A 22,015-nucleotide genomic window follows, 5' to 3' on the forward strand; every position below is an offset into this window, starting at 1 on the left:
TCTCTGCCTTCTGCCTGACAGCCAATCGTCAATCCATGTTAGTACCTTGCCTCGAATACCATGGGCCCTTATTTTACTCAGCAGTCTCCCGTGAGGCACCTTATCAAAGGCCTTTTGGAAGTCAAGATAGATAACATCCATTGGCTCTCCTTGGTCTAACCTATTTGTTATCTCTTCAAAGAACTCTAACAGGTTTGTCAGGCACGACCTCCCCTTACTAAATCCATGCTGACTTGTCCTAATCCGACCCTGCACTTTCAAGAATTTAGAAATCTCATCCTTAACAATGGATTCTAGAATCTTGCCAACAGCCGAGGTTAGGCTAATTGGCCTATAATTTTCCATCTTTTTCCTTGTTCCCGTCTTGAACAGGGGGGTTACAACAGCGATTTTCCAATCCTCTGGGACTTTCCCTGACTCCAGTGACTTTTGAAAGATCATAACTAACGCTTCCACTATTTCTTCAGCTAACTCCTTTAGAACTCTAGGATGTAGCCCATCTGGGCCTGGAGATTTATCAATTTTTAGACCTCCTAGTTTCTCTAGCACTTTCTCCTTTGTGATGGCTACCATATTCAACTCTGCCCCCTGACTCTCCTGAATTGTTGGGATATTACTCATGTCTTCTACTGTGAAGACTGACGCAAAGTACTTATTTAGTTCCTCAGCTAGGGTGGTCGCGATCCTGATTAATAACCGGGTGTCATTTGAGGCGGGGAAAATAGTTGCGGATATGGGGGGCAGGTATATCATGTTCAGCGGGAAGTTGGAGGGGCACCGTTGGTGCTCGTGAATGTCTGCGTACCAAACTGGGATGATGCGGAGTTTATAAGACAGGTGTTAGGGAAGATCCCGGACCTGGATTCACACAAGCTGATCATGGGAGGGAGACTTTAATACGGTCATTGACCCAAGCTTGGACCAGTCGAGCTCAAAGACAGGGAGGGTGCCAGCAATGGCGAAGGAACTAAAGGGGTTCATGGAGCAGATGAGTGGGGTAGTAAGGTTTGATCGGCAAAGAGCAAAGCAGTTTTCTTTCTTTTCACTCACAGCCATTTCGCCAGCTGCTGTGGGAGGCCACACATCTGATAGCGATAAAGCCTCAGTTTGGATTCAACTTTCGTCTTTCGTCAAATTGTTCGTGCCTCAATTTATTGCTATCAGTTTCGAAGGATGGACCTCCGTATTAAACCGGATCGCCTGCAGCTGGATCCGCACTCAGGCGACGCCAGAAAGGACTTCCAGCACTGGCTAGCTTGCTTCGAAGCGTATATCAATGCTTAGGGCAACACGGTAACATAGTGGTTAGCACAATTGCTTCACAGCTCCAGGGTCCCAGGTTCGACTCCCAGCTTGGGTCACTGTCTGTGCAGAGTGTTCACGTTCTCCCTGTGTGTGCGTGGGTTTCCTCCGGGTGCTCCGGTTTCTTCCCACAGTCCAAAGATGTGCAGGTTAGGTGGATTGACCGTGATAAATTGTCCTGAGTGTCCAAAAATGCCCTTCGTGTTGGGTGGGGTTACTGGGTTATGGGTATAGGGTGGGGGTGTGGGCTTGGGTAGGGTGCTCTTTCCAAGAGCCGGTGCAGACTCGATGGACCAAATGGCCTCCTTCTGCACTGTAAATTCTGATTCAACGCGGCGCCAACCCCTCTTCCAGGGGCTCAGAAGATTCAGATCTTATATTCCAGGCTGAGCTCCAAAGTGGTCCCACTAATCCAGGATGCGCCGAACTACGCCGAAGCCATGACTCAACTCAAGGACAACTACGAGCAGAAGACAAACACGCTCTTCGCCAGACACGCGTTCGCCACTTGTTCTCAACTACCTGGTGAGTCCATAGAAGACTTCTGGAGGGCCCTAATCCCACTAGTCTGGGACTGTGACTGCCAGGACGTTACAGCCAAAGAACACTCAGACCTCCTTATGCGGGACGCCTTTGTGACTGGAATTGGGTCAGATATCATACGCCAGCGGCTCCTAGAAGGGGCCACGCGTGACCTCGCAGAAACTAAAACGCTCGCACTCTCCATGACGGTCACCCTGCACAACGTCCAGTCCTACACCCCCAACTGCACGGCCCACCCCTCCTACGCTTCGTGGACCCCACAGACAGCCGCCCCCCAGCGGGGGCGCTGCCCATCCAATACACCTGCTACATGCAAGCCAGCGAACACTGGGGGCCCCGATGCTATTTTTGCAGCCAGCAAAAGCATCCCCGCCAACGCTGCCCGGCCCGCGCTGCCCTTTGTAAAGCCTGCGGGAAGAAGGGCCACTTCGCCGCCGTGTGCCAGGACCGCTCAGTAGCCGCGATCGGCCCGACCCCCCCAGTCATGGGCAATGGGCGCCGCCATCTCCTCCTTCCCCCCCCCAGACCACGTGCGACCAGTGGGCGCCGCCATCTTCCCCTCCGTGCAATACGTGTGTTTCATGGGCGCTGCCATCTTGTCCCACCCCTGCAACGTGCGTTCCATGGGCGTCGCCATTTTGTAACATGCAAGATCTTCGGGCGCCGCCATCTTGTCTACCCCTCCGCACATGGGCACCACCAGCGTTCCAGGACCTGGGCTCACCAGCCGCCCCATTACCCGACGACCAACCAAGGCTCGCCTCCATGTCACTCGACCAGTCTTGCCCGCATAACCTGACCAACGCATCCACCAGCGTGAAAGTCGACGGCCATGTAACCTCTTGGACTCCGGAGGTTACCTGCTGGACTCCGGGAGCACCGAAAGCTTCATACACCCAGATACGGTAAGGCGCTTCTCCCTCACGATACACTCCACCAATCAAAACATCTTCCTGGCCTCCGGATCGCATTGCGTAGCGATCCGGTGGTACTGTACGGTCACGTTCTCGGTCCAGGGCGTAGAATTCCACGGCTTCCGCCTCTACGTTCTCCCTAACCTCTGCGCTGCACTAATCCTCGGCCTGGATTTCCAGTGTAACCTGCAGAGCTTAACCCTGAAATTCGACGGACCCTTACCACCTCTTACTGTGTGCGGCCTCGCGACCCTAAGGGTCGACCCACCTTCCCTCTTTGCCAATCTAATTCCAGATTGCAAACCCGTCGCCACCAGGAGCAGACGGTACAGCACCCAGGACAAGACCTTCATCAGGTCCGAAGTCCAGCGGGTCTTCGGGAAGGCATCATCGAGGCCAGCAACAGCCCCTGGAGAGCTCAAGTGGTAGTAGTTAAAACTGGGGAGAAACACCGAATGGTCGTGGACTACAGCCAGACCATCAATCGGTACACCCCCTCCCACGCATATATGACGTGGTTAGCCAGATTGCATAGTACCGGGTCTTCTCAACGGTAGACCTGAAATCCGCCTACCACCAGCTCCCCATCCGGAAATCGAACCGTCCATACACCGCCTATACCACTTCCTTAGGGTCCTCTTCGGCGTCACTAACGGGGTCTCGGTCTTCCAAAGGAAGATGGACCGAATGGTCGACCGGTACGGTTTGTGGGCCACGTTTCTGTACCTAGACAATGTCAACATCTGCGGCCATGATCAGCAGGACCACGATGCCAACCTTGCTAAATTTCTCCACACCGCTACTCTCATAAACCTCACTTACAACAAGGAGAAGTGCGTGTTCAGCATGAACCGCTTAGCCATCCTCAGCTATGTGGTCCAGAACAGAGTTCTGGGGCCCGATCCCGACCGCATTTGCCCCCTCATGGCGTTCCCCCTCCCCCACTACCTCCAGGCCCTCAAACGCTGCCTGGGGTTCTTTTCATATTACGCTCAGTGGGTCCCAAACTATGCGGACAAGGCCCGCCATTTCATACAGTCCACCCACTTTCCCCTGACGGCTGAGGCCCAACAGGCCTTCGCCTGGATCAGAGCTGATATTGCCAAGGCCACAATGCACGCTGTAGATGAAACACTGCCCTTCCAAGTAGAAAGCGACGCATCAGACGTCGCCCTTGCCCCCACCCTCAATCAGGCAGGCAGGCCCGTGGCATTCTTTTCCCGCACCCTTCATGCCTCTGAAATCCGGCACTCATCCGTAGAAAAAGAGGCCCAAGCTATCGTTGAAACTGTGCGGCATTGGAGGCATTACCTGTCCGGCAGGAGATTCACTCTCCTCACTGACCCAACGGTCGGTAGTCTTTATGTTCAACAACACACAGCGGGGCAAGATCAAAAATGCTAAATTCTTGCGGTGGAGAATCGAGTTCTCCACCTATAATTACGAGATTATGTATCGCCCTGGCAAACTCAACAAGCCCCCAGACACCCTATCCCGAGGTACATGTGCCAGCGCAGCCTTTGTCACCCAGGAGTCACACGGTTGTACCACTTCATTAAGGCACAAAATTTGCCCTACTCCGTCGAGGAAGTAAGGACAATCACCAGGGATTGCCAAGTCTGTGCGGTGTGCAAGCCGCACTTATACCGGCCGGACCGCGCATGCCTGGTGAAGGCCTCCCGCCCCTTTGAATGCCTCAGCGTGGACTTCAAAGGCCCCCTCCCCTCCACCGATTGTCACACATTTCCTCAGTGCGATCGACGAATACTCCCGGTTCCACTTCGCCATCCCATGCCCCGACATGACGTCTGCCACCGTCATTAAAGCCCTCACTTCGATCTTCACTCTGTTCGGTTTCCCTGCCTACAGCCACAGTGACAGGGGATCCTCATTCATGAGTGATGAGCTGCGTCAGTTCCTGCTCAGCAGGGGTATTGCCTCCAGCAGAACGACAAGCTACAACCCCCGGGGAAACGGACCGGTAGAAAGGGAGAATGGCATGGTATGGAGGGCCGTCAAGCTAGCCCTACGGTCCAGAAACCTCCCGGCCTCCCGCTGGCAAGAGGTCCTCCCTGATGCACTACATTCCATTCATTCATTACTCTGCACTGCCACTAACAATACACCGCATGAACGTCTTTTTGCCTTCCCCAGGAAGTCCACATTCGGGGTGCCGCTGCCGACTTGGCTCACAGCTCCGGGAACCATGCTTCTCCGTAAACATGTCCGACTCCACAAGGCGGACCCATTAGTGGAGAGGGTACACTTGCTCCACGCAAACCCCAAGTACGCCTACGTGGCATTCCCCGATGGCCGCCAGGATACTGTCTCCCCCAGGGACCTGGCACCAGCAGGTTCCACCCCCATACCACAGCCGTCACCCCCGGCGCCACTCTCCCCTCCCCCGTTGCTCACAACACCACCCAACTCCCCAGGACCGTCCGTTCTCCACCTGCCCACGCCCATCGATGAAGAGGATTTTGGCATGCTCCCGGAGTCACCTTCGACCAGGTCAGCACCAGCATCGCCGTCACCACTTTGTTGCTCCTGAAGGACCATCAAAGCCCCGGATCGGCTGAACCTCTGACCGGTCCACCGAACGTCAAAGGACATTTGTTTTGCTTTGGAAATATTTAAATCATGATTGTATATAGTTATCCACCACCCCCGCCGGACTCAATTTTAACAGGGGGTGAATGTGGTAAACCACTGTTGTACCTATATTAGAGGATGTACGGTAGAACCAGCACTACAGGTTCGCCTGTGGCCCCTGCCGGCTGGCTCTGCCCAGGAGGCGGGGTACAAATAAGCATGTCCTCCTCCTCGCAGCCATTTCGCCAGCTGCTGAAGGAGGCCACACATCTGATAGCAATAAAGCCTCAGTTTGGATTCAACTTTCGTCTTTAGTCAAATTGATCGTGCCTCACGGAGTTTTATAGCTGGCTTTACGCGTCGGAACCCCCAGCTGGGGTAAAGGGGATGAGGCAGTTCCTGAGTGAGTTGAAGTTTCCGAAGGTGGAGGAAGGTTGGTGGAGGGGTTGGGAGCCCCGATTGGGATTGAAGAAATAGCAGAGGAGCTGGAGCCCATGCAGTCGGGTAAGGCCCTGGGACCAGACGGCCAGCCAGTGGAATTTTACAAAACGTTTTCTGAGATGCTGGGTCCACGACTGGTGAGGGCATTTAATGACGCAAGGGAACGGGGGGTTCTTCCCCCGACAATGTCACAGGCCTCGCTCTCACTGATCCTGAAGCGGGAGAAGGACCCTGAGCATTGCGGCTCATACAGGCCAATCTCCCAATTGAATGTTGATGCCAAACTGTTGGCTAAAATCTTGACCTCAAGGATAGAAGATTGTGCCCCAGAGGTGATAGGGGAAGATCAGGCGGGGTTTGTTAAGGGCAGACAGCTAACGACCAATGTTAGAAGGCTCTTAAACGTGATGCTGATGCCCCCAGATGGAGGGAGGTGAAAGTGGTGGTCACGATGGATGCAGGAAAGGCCTTCGACCGGGTGGAATGGAACTATTTGTGGATGGTGTTGGGGCAGTTTGGGTTTGGGCAGGGCTTTATTGTTTGGGTCCGGTTGTTGTGCCAGGCACCGGTAGCGAGTGTCTGAATGAATCACTTGACGTCGGACTATTTTAAATTGCACCGGGGGACTAGGCAGGGTTGCACCCTCTCCCCACTGCTCTTCGCTTTAGCCATAGAGCCACTGGTGATGGCACTAGGTGCTTCAAGGGACTGGAAGGGGTTGGTTCGAGGGGGGTTAGAACACAGGGTCTCGCTATACACTGACGACCTGCTCCTGTATATTTCTGACCCGTTAGGGGGGATGGGAGAGATTGAGGATTTTAGGGGAATTTGGCCGGTTTCTGGGGTACAAATTGAATATGGGGAAAAGCGAGATGTTTGCGATCCAAGCAAGGGGGCAGGAGAGGAGATTGGGAGAGCTGCCATTCAGAGTGGTGGGAGGGAGCTTCCATTATTTGGGAATCAAGGTGGCACGGGACTGGGGGCTGTTACATAAACTATATTTGACCCAGCTAGTAGAACAGATGAAGGAGGACTTTCGAAGGTGGGACATGCTCCCGCTGTCACTGGCAGGGAGAGTACAGACCGTTAAAATGACGGTCCTCCCGAGGTTTCTGTTTGTTTTTCAATGCCTCTCCATCTTTATCCTAAGGGCCTTTTTTAAATGACTAAACAAGGTGATTTCAGGTTTGTGTGGGCTTGTAAAACCCCGCGAGTGAAGAAAGTGTTGCTGACCGAGGGGAGAGGGGGTTGGCATTGCCAAACTTTAGCAACTATTACTGGGCAGCAAATATAGCCATGATTTGGAAGTGGGTATGGGGAGGGAGGGAGGGGGGTGCGGTCGGTATGGGGGCGAGTAGAGGCGGCATCATGCAAGGACACAAGTTTGGGGGCATTGGTAACGGCATTTCTGCCGTTCTCGCCGGCCCAGTATTCCACAGGCCCGGTGGTGGTGGTGGCCCTGAGAGCCTGGAGGCAGTGGAGTAAGCATATGTGAGTGGAGGGAGCATCGGTCTGGGCCCCGATTTGCAGTAACCATCAGTTTGTACCGGGAAGGCTGGATGGGGGGGTTTCGGAGATGGCAAAGAGCAGGAATTGAGAGGATGGGGCATCTATTTATGGATGGGAGTTCCCTCTGTTTGTATGATTTAGAGGAGAAATTTGAACTGCTAGCAGGAAATGGATTCAGATATCTGAAGGTATGGGATTTTTTGCGAAGACCGGTTTCGACCTTTCCGCTCCTACCGCCACTGGGGATACAGGACAGGGTCGTTTCCAGAACGGGAGTGGGAGAGGGGAAGATTTCAGATATTTATAAAGAACTCATGGAGTCGGAGGAAACGCAGACAGTGGAGCTAAAGCGCAAGTGGGAAGGTGAGCTGGGGGGGAATAGAGGCAGGTCTTTGGGTGGATACGTTAAGCAGAGTCAACACGTCCTCACCATGTGCCAGGCTCAGCCTGATTCAGTTTAAGGTTGTCCACCGGGCACACATGATGGTGGCCCGCATAAGCACGTTTTTGGGGATAGAGGACAGGTGTGCGAGATGTGTGGGAGGGCCAGCAAACCCTGCCCATATGTTTTGGGCATGGCCGAAGCTTAGGGGATTTTGGCAGGGTTTTACAGATGTCATGACCATGGTGTTAAAAACAAGTGTGGTGCCGAGTCCGGAGGTGGCGATTTTCAGAGTGTCGGAAGATCCGGGAGTCCAGGGGGTGAGAGAGGCTTTGCCTCCTTGGTAGCCTGGAGATGGATATTGTTCGCGTAGAGGAACTCGAAGCCCCCAAATTCAGAGATCTGGCTTAGTGACATGGCCTGGTTTCTCAGACCTGAGAAAATAAAGTTTGCCCTAAGAGGGTCAATGCTAGGGTTCGTCCGGAGGTGGCAGCCGTTTGTCGACTTCTTTGGAGAAAACTAACTGTCAGCAGAGGTGGTGGGGGGGGGGGGGGGGGGGGGAGGAGTTAGATTATCGTTTTAGAGGAGGTGGGACTTGTGAGGGAGGGAGGAATTCTTTGCACTATGTTTATATTTGTATTTGTACTGTGTGGTAGTAGAGGTATTAGGGTACCTGGTAATGCTGGAACACCATTGGTAGAAATTGAATGCTTCCTATTGGTCAAGCTGTATGGCAGCTCCACCCTGCTAGGCAGGGTATAAGAGCCCGTGCTGCCCCAGCAGCCTTCATTCTGTACCGGAGCTGCTGGGGGAAACATCTAGCTTATTAAAGCCTTCAGTTAGACTACAACCTCGCTTTAGTGGTCATTGATCGTGCATCATACTGTTTACTGTTATTATTATAAAATTATAAATGCCTTAATATAATGTTTTTCAAGAAAAAAAATTTGAGACAGTACATTCATAAGTTGAGCTTCGCTCATTGATCTTTGAGCATTGACCATATCTTTTTTTGATTTTTAAGGTCATCATTTGAAGTGTTCAATCATTGGAGGCCTTCATTGCCTTGTGCAATTTTAACTTTATGTTTGTCTCTCTGGTTCAGAAATATCCACATCCAAAAATCAGAGCACTATGCGTTCTTGGAACATCATGAACTCAGAGAGGGGATCTGCTGCCATCCTGTTGGGGGTGGGAAATGTTGTCATCACCCTGTAGCTTTTTGGAGAATTAACAGTAACAGTGACAAATGATCAGGTTCTTCGAGTCCTTCAGGACTTTCTCTCCGGGTCACCCATATTTGCAGTACCTTTGCTGCCCACCGCTTTTTGCTTGACTGCAATAGGTGGTGCTGTTGAGCTGGTTCCCCCTTCCAGGGCTTTGTATAGGTCTTGTCACTCAGCTGTGATTTGACACAAAAATAAACTGCAGGGCTTGAAAATAAAAAATTAATGAATAAAAAGCCGTGTATAGCCTTCCAAAAGCTGTTAGGAGCTGGCGGGGTCTATCACTGGATGGACCTTTTTCTTGTCCCATTCTTGAGTATTTAATTGTGCCTCCTGTCCTTTCTGACTTTCCTCCTCGCTCCCCCCCCCCCCTTTCCCCCCTCACACACACACACACACACAACAACCTCCTGAGGAGATAGACTGCAGAAGCAATGGATTCTCCTGTCTGTGAGTTTCCTGATTGCTAAACCACCTGGAGGCAACTATTTAGTGACTGTTCCAGGACAATCTTTCTCAGCAGTTAGACTTAGCCTGCTCATGCTCTCCCAAATCAGCGAGCTTACAGGTAAATGCTACCTGCTGGCTGGAGCAAAGTGCAATGTCCCAGAATGAATTAACTGTATGTAGAATTCCTACAAAGGTGCAGAATCATTTGCATGTTTTGCCTTGTGAGCATCATATTCCCATCACATTCTTTTGAAAGATATTATTGAATCTACCCACACCATCCTTTCAGGCCATGCATTCCAGACCAGAACAATTTGTCTTGTAATATTTTTCCTCATCTCACCTCATGCTCTTTTGCCAAATATGGAAATCTTGCCTTAAACCACTCTGCTTTAGGGAGAATCAGCCCAGCTTCTCTTGTTCCCCTGACAGATAATCAAATAAATTACCTTACATTCCCCTGAGGCAAATTTGTGTTTGAGTTGACGAAAGATTGGGGCTAGTTGGTTGATCTTTGTTCCATGCTTCCTTAGGTTTTGAATTGATAATCTACTATATGGTGCAGTGTTTATGAAGTAAATTGTAATGAAAGAAATGAAATGGAAAATTCATTCTCTCTGTAGGTTGGAAGCTACACCAGGTTGCTCAAATGATTATATTAAAATATATGATGGACCTTCAACAAATTCTCCATTGCTTTCCACAATATGCACTGGATCAAATCGTGCATTTACATCATCGTCCAACGCTATGACTATTCATTTCCAATCTGATTCCCAAAATACCGGTCCTGGCTTCACTGCAAATTACTTTGAGATATCTGCAAATAAAAGTAAGTGTTAAATTACTTCTCTTGATCTGTGCAGTTGAAATTAACATGGCAGCAATATAATTTAGCAGATGTGACTACTTTCAGAGAGTCGATAAGGATTTGTTAAGATCTCCATTCATTATGCCTCGCATCATGATGCTCTTATTATAAAGAGCTGTACAGAATATACAGCGTAGAAATAGACCAGAACTATTCTGTGTCCAGGTGCCTTCTCAACAAGAGATTTCTCCTTTTCCAGCTGCCTCATCTCAGTCTGTCAGTGTATATTTCTAATCCCTTTTCTTCCATCTTGTCATCTACTTTTCCATAGAAAGTATCTAAGCGACCTACCTCAACCATTTCCTATCGTAGCGTGTTCCACCCCCTGGGTAAAGACAATTATTTTTTTCACAATTGGAATTATTGGGAATGGCTTATATTTTGGGTCCATGTTTTTGGATTCTCCAGTATTTATGCTGTTCAAATCATTCACATTTTTGAAGATCTCTGTTAGCTCATTCCAGGTTTCTTTTCGAAAGAAAAATACCCGACCTGTTCATTTGTTCCTTGGAGCTGTAATCTCTCAGTTCTGGGCACCACGTTATTTATCAAATTTAAATGGTCATTTTTATTTATTTAACTAGCATGCAATGCTATTTTTAATGATTTATTCATCTTTGTGCATAGATCCATTTGCTTTTCTAACTCATTCACTGTGTTTTATTATCTCAGGTTTAAGTGATGTTTCTATCTTTTTAAACAAAAGTGCATCATCTCATTTATTTATCTTGAAATTCATTTTCTACTTAACTGCTTAGTATATAAGCTTTTTAATGTCTTCTTGATGAAATGAAAATGAAAATGAAAATCGCTTATTGTCACAAGTAGGCTTCAAATGAAGTTACTGTGAAAAGCCCCTAGTCACCACATTCCGGCACCTGTTCAGGGAGGCTGGTACGGGAATTGAACCGTACTGCTGGCCTGCCTTGGTCTGCTTTCAAAGCCAGCGATTTAGCCCTGTGCTGAACAGCCCCTGTGATTGGTACCAACTGTAAATGGTGATGTTGTCTTGCTTGTTTCTAAGTCATTGATATAAATGATGACTATCAATGGACCCAGCACTGATCCTTTTTCCTCCACTATTCCTATATCCCTTGGTTTGATTTATATCCAGAAATCTATCAATTTCTGCCTTGAACATATTCTGTGACTGTCCTTCCACGGTCCTCTGGGGTAGAGATTTCTAAAGATACACCACCGTCGATAAACGAAGAAATCCCATATATGAGCCTGCTCTTATTGTGAGACTGTGTTCCTGGTTCTAGACTCATCAGCCAGCCACATCTCTCCTGTCAATCCTGTAAGAATTTTGTAAGTTTCAGTGAGGTCACTCTCATTCATCGGAACTCTCGAGAATACAGGGCAAAATCCCTCAATATCTCTCCCTAAGACAATCACACCATCCCAGGAATCAGTGTGACAAACCTCCATTGCACTCCCTCTGTGGCAAGTGTATCCTTCCATAGATAAGGAGACCAAAATTGGATACAATATTCCAGGTGGAGTCTCACCATCAGTTCTACACAATTGCAGAAAGATATCTTTACTTCTGTACTCAAATGTCCTAACAATGAGAGACAACAGACAATGTGCCTTCCAAATTGCTTGCTGCTCCTGCGTGCTAGCTTTTAGTGACTCGTGCACAAGGACAGCCAGGTCCCTTTGGACATCAACACTTCCCAACTTTCCACCATTTAAGAAATATTTTGTCTTTCTACTTTTTTTCTATCTGCTGTGTTCATGCCCAATCACTCAGCCTGTCCAAATCCCCATGAAGCCTCCTTGCATCCTTCTCACAACTTTCATTTCCAACTAGTTTTAGAGCATTTGAAAGTATTACATTTGGTCTCCATACCCAAGTGATTTATTTAGATTGTGCCAAGCTGTGATTCCCAGCACTGATCCTTGCGGTTATCCAGCAGCAATGGCCTGCCAACCTGAGAATGACCCTTTTATTCCTCCTTAAGTCTTCTGTAATTTAACCAATTCTCATTCGACCCAGTATTATTAAGCAAGACTCAGTGATTCAGCATCTGTGATGACTATTTGCAATTATAGTTTAATTCTCCAGATGTTCTTCTGTCCATTCTTTCAGTGTAGGTCCCATGTTTCCCATCACTGACATTAAGCTGACAGGCTACAGTTTTATAGCCCTACAGGAAGCCCAGGGATCTGCAACATCAGAGTTCCTGTGGCCTCACCTGAATCCGATCTACCCAGGTAAGGGGGCAGGGCTAACCCCCCTTTTCCTAGGACTGCTGGGATATAAATATCCCAGCCCAGGTGTGGGCTCAGTGCAAGAGACCCTTTGGAGAGTAGGAGGAATGTATAGCAATGTGAATGAAATAGAACTTTCTGCAGACATCGCTATTGAATGGACGCTTGCCTGAGACTTACACTGGCGACAAAGGTCAAGTGGAAATGCAGGTGGCGCCATTTTTTTCCGGACTGGGCCCTCCTCAATTTGGCCTCAGGTGACCTCAATTCAAGCGGCAGGTGTGCCCTAATCGGTAAGCTTAAGGCATTTGATGCCTAGACTGAAGATTGGACCCAGTATATAGAACGAATTAACTATTTTTTCCATGTGAACAACATAATCAGGGACAACAAACAGATGGTGACCCTCCTTGCAGTTTGTGGTGCGGAGACTTGGAGCATTATCAAAATTTTCACTTTTCCCGACTCACCCGACAACTGCCAGTTCGCGGAGCTCGTTACATTAGTCGGCCATTATTTCGACCCGAAACTGCCATTAGTCATTCGCCATTTTCATTTTCATCCAGCATCTCAACGCCAGATCAAAACCTATAATGGAATTCCTGGGCCGGTTGCACAAACCCGCCGAGTTCTGTGAGTTTGGGCCGGCGTTATCAGAGGAGCTCCATGACCGGTTAGTTTGCGGAGTCAAAGACGAGGAGACCCAAGAACATTTATTGAGTGAAACTGATCTGGACCTGAAAAAAGCAACCAAAATATTGTTGTCCCTGGAGGATGCAGAACGCTGTGTCAATGAACTCCGAGGGATTGCTGCCCTGAACCTCTTTCAGCGGCCCCCGACCGGCACCGCGCCGACCGCACGGGCACGATTGACGCCGATTTTCTGGTCGCCGGAGAATCGCATCCCGGCATCAGAGTGGCGTGGTGGGAATTTCCCACGTCACCATCGATTCTCCGACCCAGCGCGGGTTCGGATCCCAGCCATGGTCTCTGTGTTCAGCCGCCGCACATACGACAGGATAGTGTTGAAACATACAGACATCCGGCTGGCGACGTATACTGGTAAGCCATTGGAGGTCCCGGCCACCTTGGAAGTTTCCGTGGAATATGGGTTTCAGTTGGTGCACCTACCACTAGTGGTGGTGAAAGGTTCCGGCCCAAATTTGCAGGGGCAAGACTGTCTAAAACACGTCTATTTGGACTGACAGCAAGTATGCCGAACATACCCCAATGGACCAGATGCGGTGTTGGCATGTTTCTCAGGGATATTCCAGGAAGGCCTCGGTACCATCCGGGGGGGCCTCCGCCAGGATATCGGTGGACCCCGAGGCCCAACCACATCATTTCCGGACCCGACCCGTTCCTTACGCTTTGTCGATGATGAACTGGACTGCTTGGAGAAACTGGGGATCGTCCACCTGGTGCAATTTGCAGATTGGGCCGTGCTGGTTATGAAGCCTGCCGTGTCCGTCTGCCTTTGCGGGGATTGAAAAATGACAATCAACCAAGCATTCCGTCTGAATCGTTGCTTGCTGCTGAAGATTAAAGACTTTTACCAAGCTCAACAAGAGCTATGTCTATCACAAGTTGGTTTTGGACCCACCATCACCAAGTAGGCTGCTCTTTGGGGTGTCATCGGCATGAGCCATATTCCAGAGGGTGATGGAAAATATCCTCCGAGGATTGCGAAAGGTGGCAGTTTACCTGGATGATGTGCAGTTAACCAATTCCTCCGACCAGGAGCATCTGAAGAACCTGGAAGACGCGCTGCATAGGTTTGAGACAGCCGGGGTTCATCTGTGGCATGAAAAGTGCATGTTCCATGCAACAGAAGCCGTCTATTTGGGCGACAAAGTTCACAAGCACGGTCTACATCCAGGAGATGATAATGTTCAGGCCATCCGGCAGACACCAGTACCAAAAGGATCCCACAGAGCTCTGTTTGTTTCAGGTCCTGGTCAACTATTAAGGAAAACTTGAGTGCACGGTGGCGTAGTGTTTAGCATTGCAGCCTCACGGCGCCGAGGTCCAAGATTCGATCCCGGCTCTGGGTCACTGTCTGTGCGGAGTTAGCACATTTTCCCCGTGTTTGCATGGGTTTCACCCCCACGATCCAAAGATGTGCAGAGTAGGAGGATTGACCACGCTAAATTGCCCCTTAATTGGAAAAATTAATTGAGTACTCTAAATTTATGTTAAAAAAACTATTACGGGTAGTTCATCATGAACTTGGCAACGGTTTTGGCCCCGCTGTGCCTGTTGTTAAAGAAGGGCCAGCGGTGGATTTAGGACCGACCGCAGCAGAGGGTGTTTGACAAAATAAAGGGCCGACTGTCGTCTTCCCCACTTGCTGACTCGCTTTGACTTAGCAAAGCCTTGTTGGTCACATGTGATGCCTCGCCCTGTGGAATCGGGGCCGTCTTGGCACACAGGACGGGCGATGGTACTGAGTGGCCCATTGATTCACTTCACGCACTTTAGCAGCGGGAGAGCAAATACAAAAGGAAGGGTTGGCATTGGCGTTATTCCATCAATATTTCTATAATCATGCATCGACCATAAACCGCTTTTGGGGCTATTCAAAGAGGGCAAGGCAATTCCCCCAGTGCCGTCCGCCCGAATTCAGCGTTGGGCTTTCCTTCTGGTGGCATACGACTATATTCTGGAACATCACGCAGGGACGAAGGTTGCCCAGTAAATGCTCTCAGCTACCTCCCACTGCCGTCAAATGGCATCAGACCAGGTAGTCACAACCTTGCACTTTTATGGACTCATTACCGGTAACGGCAGTCCAAGTAAAGGCTTGGATACAAATGAACTCACTGCTGGCCAGGGTCCACCACATTGTGCTATATGGATTCAGGTATGGGCCGGGTGCGGGAGACCCTTCGGGGAGTAGGAGGAGTGTACAATAACCTGAATGAAACCAAACTTTCTACTGACATCGCTACCGAGTGGTCACTTGCCTGAGACTTTACACGTAGTTCCCAGTTTTTTCTGTGGAAAAAAAATTAGATCTGTGCCAGCCCCTCTGACACAATCCACTCTTCTATGGAACTTTTATATTATGGACAAAGAGGTAGAACAGACAACACGGAAAAAGGCCAAACATCCCAACTGGTCTTTGTCAGTGTTTATGCTCCACATGAGCCACCTCCCATTCCTTAAATACATCAATGTTATCCACCTTAACTACCTCATGTGATAGGAAGTTCCACAGTTTAATTATTCTCTGGGTAAAGATGTCTTACCTTAATTCCCTGTTGCATTTATAAGACACTGTATTATATTTATAGTTCCAAGTTTTGGATTCCTCCACAAGTGAAAACATTTTATGCTTCACCTATCAAAGCTTTGTAATCTGAAAGACTTTCTCCAGACACTCTTCTACTTCATATTTTATTGGGAACAAAATCCCAGTTTTTATACTATTTCTTGATTGCTATAATCTTTCAGGTAAAGGTGTCATAGTAAGTGAACGAGAAACTGGAATTTAGCAAATTTACCAAAGCAGTGGCTCCAATGAGGATGTAATGAGGATATTTATGACATTATCACAAGTCCAGTGTTTAAAGAGATTGGAGAGAACCCCCCTCTCCACCCTCAGCTGCTACATTGCAGCTGCAACCGTGGTTTTTGCTGCTATTACCCCTTCTTTGATGGATGGAGATTCTGATTCCAAATTCCAGTGTGGGAGCAAATACTCCAATGAAGTGGAGTGTCCAGTCCAATCAGTGGCTTTGCTGGCAACTGTCTCGCAGGATTCTATTCTTTGTTCAGAAGAGACTTCCTGAAGGCCAGTAAACAGCAATGGGGGATGACGGTTACTCGCCATTCATCAGACCAGCATAAGGTCTCTTTTGAAGAACAAAATTTAGACTGGAGAGTGTGGTAGAGGGACAGATTTTTTTTAGACTTTCTTGCTTCATCAGTTGTTTGCAATCCATGGCAATGTAGATGGCTTTTCTTCTGCACTTTTTCTTCACAACATCATCATAGGTAAAATCTTGTCAATATGCATTTTCAGTTGTCAATATTACTGAAGATTGTCGTGTTGGGTGTTCCGATACACAAACGAACCAACACAGTTGTAGATGGTACAACTCTGTTTTATTATTCTGTACAATAACAACTGTTAACTTCTGGCTGTGGTTCGTACTTCACCAGTTAACCTATGGACCCAGCCCTAGCACTATCTTAGAGAGGCACTCAGCACATGGTGTATGTCTGAGTGGCACGCTGTGAGCTCTGTGCTCTGAGCTATCTCCTGGTAGAATGAGCAGGAACTGTGTTTTATAGTGCGTGTGCTCTCACTGGTGATTGGCTGTGATGTTGTGTGTGTGTTGATTGGTCCGTCTACCTGTCCATCAGTGTGTGTGTGTGATTGCACCATGATATGTTAATATGGATATCATGACATCCCCCCTTTTCACAAGGATATGTGCCTACATGGTAATAAATATTGGTGTGTACTGAGTGCGGCTGAGTATGTGTGTGCAATATTTACAACATGTTCATGAGGCTAAATTATATACATAGGAAGGTGTCAGGTGCAACAGAGCAACGAGGTTGTACCACAAACAAAACAAGTGGAATCATCAAATATCGAAAGAGAACTCTTGGAACGACAAAAAAAGAAACACGTTAACATTGTTGCACAACAATTCAGTGGGTCCAATGTGCAAACAGGCTCATAAGTCCAGTCTAGTAGGTGGGCGACGAATTCGGGTTGACCATTAGGGTGGCACACCATTCATCGCCCGGATTAATGCTGTGCACTGACATCAGCTGGTGGGTCCTACTTGGGGACATCCGATTTCTGTCTATTACCGCAACGCGGAAGGGTTCCCGGTCGTCATTATCATTGGTCTGTACGTCGTCAGGGTATGATTCGGTGTATGGAGGCTGAATGGCCCGCACGTCCCTGCGAGGCTGGCGGAATTGCGGAGCATTGGCCGGTTGAGCTGCTCGACAGCAGGCAGCGTAGTGGCCGATCTTGCCACAGCGGAGGCATTGTCGAGTTTTGGCTGGACATTGCCGCTTTAAGTGTGCGGATCCACAGTTGCTGCACGTTGTGACGTCATGGCGTTTGTTGCGCCACTGCGCATGCGCGGTCCTGCGTAGCGCGCACCTGCATATCATGTCCCTCTGCGTCGATGTCCCCTTTTTTGGCGCGTACAAGCGCGGGAGGCCTCGGAAAGCGCGCAAAATGGCCGCCCTCGACCAGGCCGCGGGCCGGGAGGAACGTGATCGACTGGACCTGCTCGGCCTCATAGGACCCCTGCCGTGCCGATTCGGCCGCCTGGCATTGGGAGTAGCGGCAGGTCGCGTTTTCGTGGAGGACGCAGGTTTCAATGGTGGAGGCCAGGGTGAGGCGTTTTATTTTGAGGAGGTGTGTCCGAGGTGACCCCAAAACCTATCTGATCCCGAATCATGGAATCGGAGGTGGCCTCATAGCCGCAGGACTGCGCGAGGATATGGAGGTGTGTCAAAAAAGATTGAAAAGGCTCATCCTTACCCTGCAGGCGCTGCTGGAAGAGGTACCTTTCGAAGCTCTCATTTACTTCGACGCTGAAGTGTTGCTCAGATTTAAGAAGGACCGTCTTGTACTTCGTCTTGTCCTCGCCTTCCGCAAATGCCAGGGAGTTGTAGATGTGGATGGTGTGTTGCCCTGCCGTGGAGAGGAGGAGGGCGATTTTCCTGGTGTCCAATGCATTCTCCCTGTCTGTGGCTTCTAAGAAGAGCTGGAAGCGCTGTTTAAACAGCTTCCAGTTGACACCGAGATTTCCAGCGATTTGGAGCAGCTGCGGCGGGCTGATGGTGTTCATGGCGCAGGATGGCGGATCTCTGAAGAGGTGCAGGTAGGTCTCACAGTCGCTGGCGGGTTTCCAGGCCTGGTATCATGTTGTGTGGTGTTCTGATACACAAACGAACCAACACGGTTGTAGATGGTACAACTCTGTTTTATTATTCTGTACAATAACAACTGTTAACTTCTGGCTGTAGTTCGTACTTCAGTTAATCTATGGACCCAGCCCTAGCACTATCTTAGAGATGTATGTCTGAGTGGCACGCTGTGAGCTCTGTGCTTTGAGCTATCTCCTGGTAGAATGAGCGGGAACTGTGGTGTTCCCTGTTTTATAGTGCGTGTGCTCTCACTGGTGATTGGCTGTGATGTTGTGTGTGTGTTGATTGGTCCGTTTACCTGTCCATCAGTGTGTGTGTGTGATTGCACCATGATATGTTAATATGGATATCATGACAAAGATGTCAGATGTTCCTGATTCATCGTATTTTGCAGCTTATTTTTCACACTTTTCAATGCAGCTACAAATGTTCAATGGAATAATTTGTGACAGGCATTGTTAAAAATATTTTCCGAATGCTTTCCATATTTTGAATGATTGCCTGAAAACCATCTTGAAAAATGAAAATGAAAATCGCTTATTGTCACAAGTAGGCTTCAAATGAAGTTACTGTGAAAAGCTCCTAGTCGCCACATTCCGGCGCCTGTTCGGGGAGGCTGTTACCGGAATTGAACCGTGCTGCTGGCCTGCCTTGGTCTGCTTTCAAAGCCAGTGATTTAGCCCTGTGCTAAATGTACAAGTCTTTGCAAATCGATACACAGAGCTTTCTATATTTCCTATGTTCTCTGGTCTATTTATTACAAAGTATCCAATCATACCCAGTGGAATAGATTTTGGCCATATTGAAATGTCTTCAGGGTAGGTTTCGTTCCTCACATCAGCTGCACAAGAATGAGCTTGAGCAGCATCTTGTAGTTTCATTCCCATTTCAGAGTCCACTTCTTGTTCAAGCTTTTCAGCTTGTGGTGTCTCCAGAAATCAGCAGGTCGCAGTCATCAGACAAGTCACCAAAACCTTTAGTGGACGTTGTTGTTGAGGGTGGATGTGGAGTTTTGGCACTGCTCAATACTTGAAACCTTTGAAAATAAAGTGCCAAACTGTCTTTTTGCCTAGCTTCGACCCTTGCCTTGCTTTCAACTGCCTGCATGTTTGACTGCCAGACTCATAGTGTGTCTTCAGTGTGTCCTTTAGAGGATGAGAAGGGAGATTTAATAATGGGAGATGAGGAAATGGCTGAGGAACTGAACAGGTTTTTTGGGTCGGTCTTCACAGTGGAAGACACAAATAACATGCCAGTGAGTGATGGAAATGAGGCTATGACAGGTGAGGACCTTGAGAGGATTGTTATCACCAAGGAGGTAGTGATGGGCAAGCGAATGGGGCTAAAGGTAGACAAGTCTCCTGGACCTGATGGAATGCATCCCAGAGTGCTAAAAGAGATGGCTAGGGAAATTGAAAATGCACTAGTGATAATTTACCAAAATTCACTAGACTCTGGGGTGGTCCCGGCGGATTGGAAATTAGCAAACGTGACACCACTGTTTAAAAAAGGAGGTAGGCAGAAAGCGGGTAATTATAGGCCAGTGAGCTTAACTTCGGTAGTAGGGCAGATGCTGGAATCTATCATCAAGGAAGAAATAGCGAGGCATCTGGGTGGAAATTGTCCCATTGGACAGACGCAGCATGGGTTCATAAGGGGCAGGTCGTGTCTAACTAATTTAGTGGAATTTTTTGAGGACATTAACAGTGCGGTAGATAACGGGGAGCCAATGGATGTGGTATATCTGGATTTCCAGAAAGCCTTTGACAAGGTGCCACACAAAAGGTTGTTGCATAAGATAAAGATGCATGGCATTAAAGGGAAAGTAGTAGCATGGATAGAGGACTGGTTAATTAATAGAAAGCAAAGAGTGGGGATTAATGGGTGTTTCTCTGGTTGGCAATCAGTAGCTAGTGGTGTCCCTCAGGGATCAGTGTTGGGCCCACAACTGTTCACAATTTACATAGATGATTTGGAGTTGGGGACCAAGGGCAATGTGTCCAAGTTTGCAGACGACACTAAGATAAGTGGTAAAGCAAAAAGTGCAGAGGATACTGGAAGTCCTCAGAGGGATTTGGATAGGCTAAGTGAATGGGCTAGGGTCTGGCAGATGGAATACAATGTTGACAAATGTGAGGTTATCCATTTTGGTAGGAATAACAGCAAAAGGGATTATTATTTAAATGATAAAATATTAAAACATGCTGCTGTGCAGAGAGACCTAGGTGTGCTAGTGCATGAGTCGCAAAACGTTGGTTTTCAGGTGCAACAGGTGATTAAGAAGGCAAATGGAATTTTGTCCTTCATTGCTAGAGGGATGGAGTTTAAGACTAGGGAGGTTCTGCTGCAATTGTATAAGGTGTTAGTGAGGCCACACCTGGAGTATTGTGTTCAGCTTTGGTCTCCTTACTTGAGAAAAGACGTACTGGCACTGGAGGGTGTGCAGAGGAGATTCACTAGGTTCACTGAGGCCTTGACAGAAATCTTTGGATCCTCACTGTCTTCAGGGGATGTCCCGGAGGACTGGAGAATAGCCAATGTTGTTCCTCTGTTTAAGAAGGGTAGCAAGGATAATCCAGGGAACTACAGGCCGGTGAGCCTTACTTCAGTGGTCGGGAAATTACTGGAGAGAATTCTTCGAGACAGGATCTACTCCCATTTGGAAGCAAATGGACGTATTAGCAGCATGGTTTTGTGAAGGGGAGGTCATGTCCCACTAACTTGATAGAGTTTTTCGAGGAGGTCACTAAGATGATTGATGCAGGTAGGGCAGTGGATGTTGTCTATATGGACTTCAGTAAGGCCTTTGACAAGGTCCCTCATGGTAGACTAGTACAAAAGGTGAAGTCACACGGGATCAGGGGTGAGCTGGCAAGTTGGATACAGAACTGACTAGGTCATAGAAGGCAGAGAGTAGCAATGGAAGGATGCTTTTCTAATTGGAAGGCTGTGACCAGTGATGTTCCACAGGGATCAGTACTGGGACCTTTGCTCTTTGTAGTATTTATAAATGATTTGGAGGAAAATGTAACTGGTCTGTTAGTAAGTTTGCAGACGACACAAAGGTTGGTGGAATTGCGGATAGCGATGAGGACTGTCAGAGGATACAGCAGGATTTAGATTGTTTGGAGGCTTGGGCGGAGAGATGGCAGATGGAGTTTAATCCGGACAAATGTGAGGTAATGCATTTTGGAAGGTCTAATGCAGGTAGGGAATATACAGTGAATGGTAGAACCCTCAAGAGTATTGAAAGTCAAAGAGATCTAGGAGTACAGGTCCACAGGTCATTGAAAGGGGCAACACAGGTGGAGAAGGTAGTCAAGAAGGCATACGGCATGCTTGCCTTCTTTGGCCGGGGCATTGAGTATAAGAATTGGCAAGTCATGTTGCAGCTGTATAGAACCTTAGTTAGGCCACACTTGGAGTATAGTGTTCAATTCTGGTCGCCACACTACCAGAAGGATGTGGAGGCTTTAGAGAGGGTGCAGAAGAGATTTAACAGAATGTTGCCTGGTATGGAGGGCATTAGCTATGAGGAGCGGTTGAATAAACTCGGTTTGTTTTCACTGGAACGAAGGACGTTGAGGGGAGACCTGATAGAGGTCTACAAAATTATGAGGGGCATAGACAGAGTGGATAGTCAGAGGCTTTTCCCCAGGGT

At 48.5% G+C, this 22,015-nt stretch overlaps 1 protein-coding gene across 1 annotated transcript in view; it reads left to right on the top strand.

The window, feature by feature from the left end:
• Positions 1–22,015, top strand: part of LOC140393168 (cubilin-like) — a 367,012-nt gene that overhangs the window by 148,770 nt on the left and 196,227 nt on the right. Inside the window, exon 16 of the mRNA XM_072479292.1 lies at positions 9,983–10,191. Coding sequence (XP_072335393.1) covers positions 9,983–10,191 — 209 coding nt within the window. The remainder of the gene's footprint in view (positions 1–9,982; positions 10,192–22,015) is intronic.

This window comes from Scyliorhinus torazame, chromosome 16, assembly GCF_047496885.1.
Source record: "Scyliorhinus torazame isolate Kashiwa2021f chromosome 16, sScyTor2.1, whole genome shotgun sequence".
In the NCBI taxonomy this organism is placed as follows: domain Eukaryota; kingdom Metazoa; phylum Chordata; class Chondrichthyes; order Carcharhiniformes; family Scyliorhinidae; genus Scyliorhinus; species Scyliorhinus torazame.